We start from the raw sequence: 2,515 nt of genomic DNA on the forward strand, positions 1-2,515 counted from the left end.
TCTGACTTTATGACAGAGGAGGAGTCACACATGGGAGAGTCTGTTTGGACACTTGAAAGCTGAACCTTGTTGTCACTGTCAAATCTGTAGTTCCAATAAAATGTTCTCAGTGTTTGGCTGTGCAGTTACAGATATTTGCCATTATTTGAAATGAAAAAATGTATAAAGTCTTGAAAGACTGTTAATTTTTTCCTTTTAATTAACAGATTTTTGTGAAATTTCTTACAATGACTAGTAAATCACAAAAAAATACATGTTGACTGCAAAAAACTAGCAAAAAAACCCAAAACAAATAACGTTGAAAACAATGTTTTTTCACAAGTCGTCTTAAAATGCTTGAGCATAAAGTATCACAGTTTGACTTGATTTAAATTAGCTAAATAATATAGTTTCACAGGTATTTGCAGTTATTATATTTACAGAACATTGCAGCATTACATCATTTTTAATGTACATCATATTGCTTTTTCTGTTTTTACAGCAGAGTTAGACTGTGACTATCTATAATTTTTATGCCAGATATCATTTCATTGTGACGAGCCAAAACAACGGTGTGAAGATGTTGGTATTTCAGTTTTAAATCAAGGTAATATTTTAAATATGAGTGTGGGACAGTGTAGGTGTCTTAAGTTGACGGGAATTATAGATATCTTGAATCACAATTAGTTAGAATTATACTTTAAATATCTACCACTGGTCATAATTCAGCTCCAGATATCCAGAGATCTAAACCCCCTCATACATGTGACAAAAGGGATTTGTCCTGATAATATCTGAGATGTTATGTTTTACGAGGCAGAATGGAAACACTAATATTTGGGGTACATGTGTAGTGTCAGTGCTGAGAGATGTTCTGTGGTTGAACTCGGGGCTGAGCAGTGCAGCAGATTAACACAGAAGAGCACAGCTCAGGGTTTTTGTTCAGCCACCTGCTGTGTCTGTACCGCTGTGTGTTTTACTCACAGTACAGAAGTACAAGCCTTCGTCTTCTGGCTCCAGACTCTTCACCGTAAACGTCCTGCTCTCAGGGATGAGCTTGGTGGCTGAGAATTTATCTCCGCTGGAATCTCCAGACGGTCTGATTTATCTGTCGTTGGATTTATGCAGATGTGAGGAGCTGCAGGTGGGTGTGTTGCTGTTTGTGTGAATCTCCCTGATCCTGTAAGGCAATATAAACATTTTTTAAAAAAAATTAAAAAACAAAATTAAACCTACAGTCTCAGTTAAAACTGTTGTTTTTTTAGCTGTATTTTTTATTTTACAGATTTCCCATGTTTTGTTACATTACCGATAATGAAAAAAATATTAAATTCTACTTGAAATGCAAAAAAAAACACCCCCAAAACTGAACAAAAATCAATATTTTTTATTAGTAACAGTTTGTTCTTATGCAACATTTGACTGTAAAATTACACTATTTCTACTATATTTAAATTGTTGTTATTTTAAAGGAAAATTATTTATATCAAGGAATGAAAAATGGTAAATATTTTTGAACTGTTATCTTGCAGTTTTGTTCTTTTACATTTTTTTTATGACAATAAAATTACACAGTTGTAATATATTATTATTAGGAGTAGTAGTATTATAAAAGGAAATAAAAGAACAATAATTGTGCTGATTTAAATACAATATAAATAGTGCCGTTTTACAGTCAAATGGTGTAAAAATCAAATCGCCACCAATAAAAAAATAAATAAATAAAAAAAACAGACATTAGTTACAGTTTTTTCTGTTTAACCTGTAAATGAATACTTTTTTTTTCAATAACATCATGGGTCGTATGCAGCGCTGTCTCAAAATTACAACTAAATTGTCAAAATCCATATAATTTTACACCAACTTCACAGACGAGTGTAAACATTTCAGGTAGCTATGTCATATATTGTTAAACATCCTCTAGTCCTGTTAGCTGCTGCATCAACACCAACTCTGTGAATCAGTTTGCAGCTGACAGAGTTTGTGGTTCTCGAGGTCGACCTGCAGCTCAGGAGATANTGACGACGACGGTGTGTTTGGGTTTTTGTTCAGCTTTCACAGCTTCTGTATCACTGTGCACCAACGGCACAGAAGTACCAGCCTTGATCTCCTTCATGCAGGTTCTTCACTGTGAGCGACCCGCTCTCAGCAGCAGTCTTGTTGGCTGAGAATTTCTTGTTGCTGAAACCTCCAAAGTCATTGTTCAAGAGTGTTGAGAAGACGACGAGCTCCAGAGTGTCTCCTGGCAGCTGTCTGTACCAGTACATCTGGATATAGGAAACGCCTTTGGTTTGGCTGCAGTCGATTGTTGCATCTTCACCTTTATTTTTCCATATGATGGAGGTCTGGGTAACGTCACTTCCATCACCTGTGTGTGTATAATATGTATAGCAAAAGTGAATTTGTACAAACTTGGACGGATAAACCAGAGTCGATGGTATGTAAATTCTATAGTTTACCTGTCGTCCACAGTAGAAACACCGACAGTGTGAAGAGGCCTTGTTTCATGAGGATGACGTCCATGTTTTGTTGGAGG

At 35.6% G+C, this 2,515-nt stretch overlaps 1 gene segment (V, D, J or C); it reads right to left on the bottom strand.

Annotated features, from left to right (window-relative positions):
* Positions 1–1,996: 1,996 nt before the first annotated feature.
* Positions 1,997–2,509, bottom strand: LOC103374974 (T-cell receptor beta chain V region LB2-like). The segment is given in 2 exon segments: positions 1,997–2,347; positions 2,439–2,509. Coding segments are annotated over 2 exon segments (363 nt in total).
* Between the last annotated feature and the right edge of the window lie 6 nt (positions 2,510–2,515).

This window comes from Stegastes partitus, unplaced genomic scaffold (genome assembly GCF_000690725.1).
Source record: "Stegastes partitus isolate 25-593 unplaced genomic scaffold, Stegastes_partitus-1.0.2 Scaffold2422, whole genome shotgun sequence".
Lineage (NCBI taxonomy): Eukaryota > Metazoa > Chordata > Actinopteri > Pomacentridae > Stegastes > Stegastes partitus.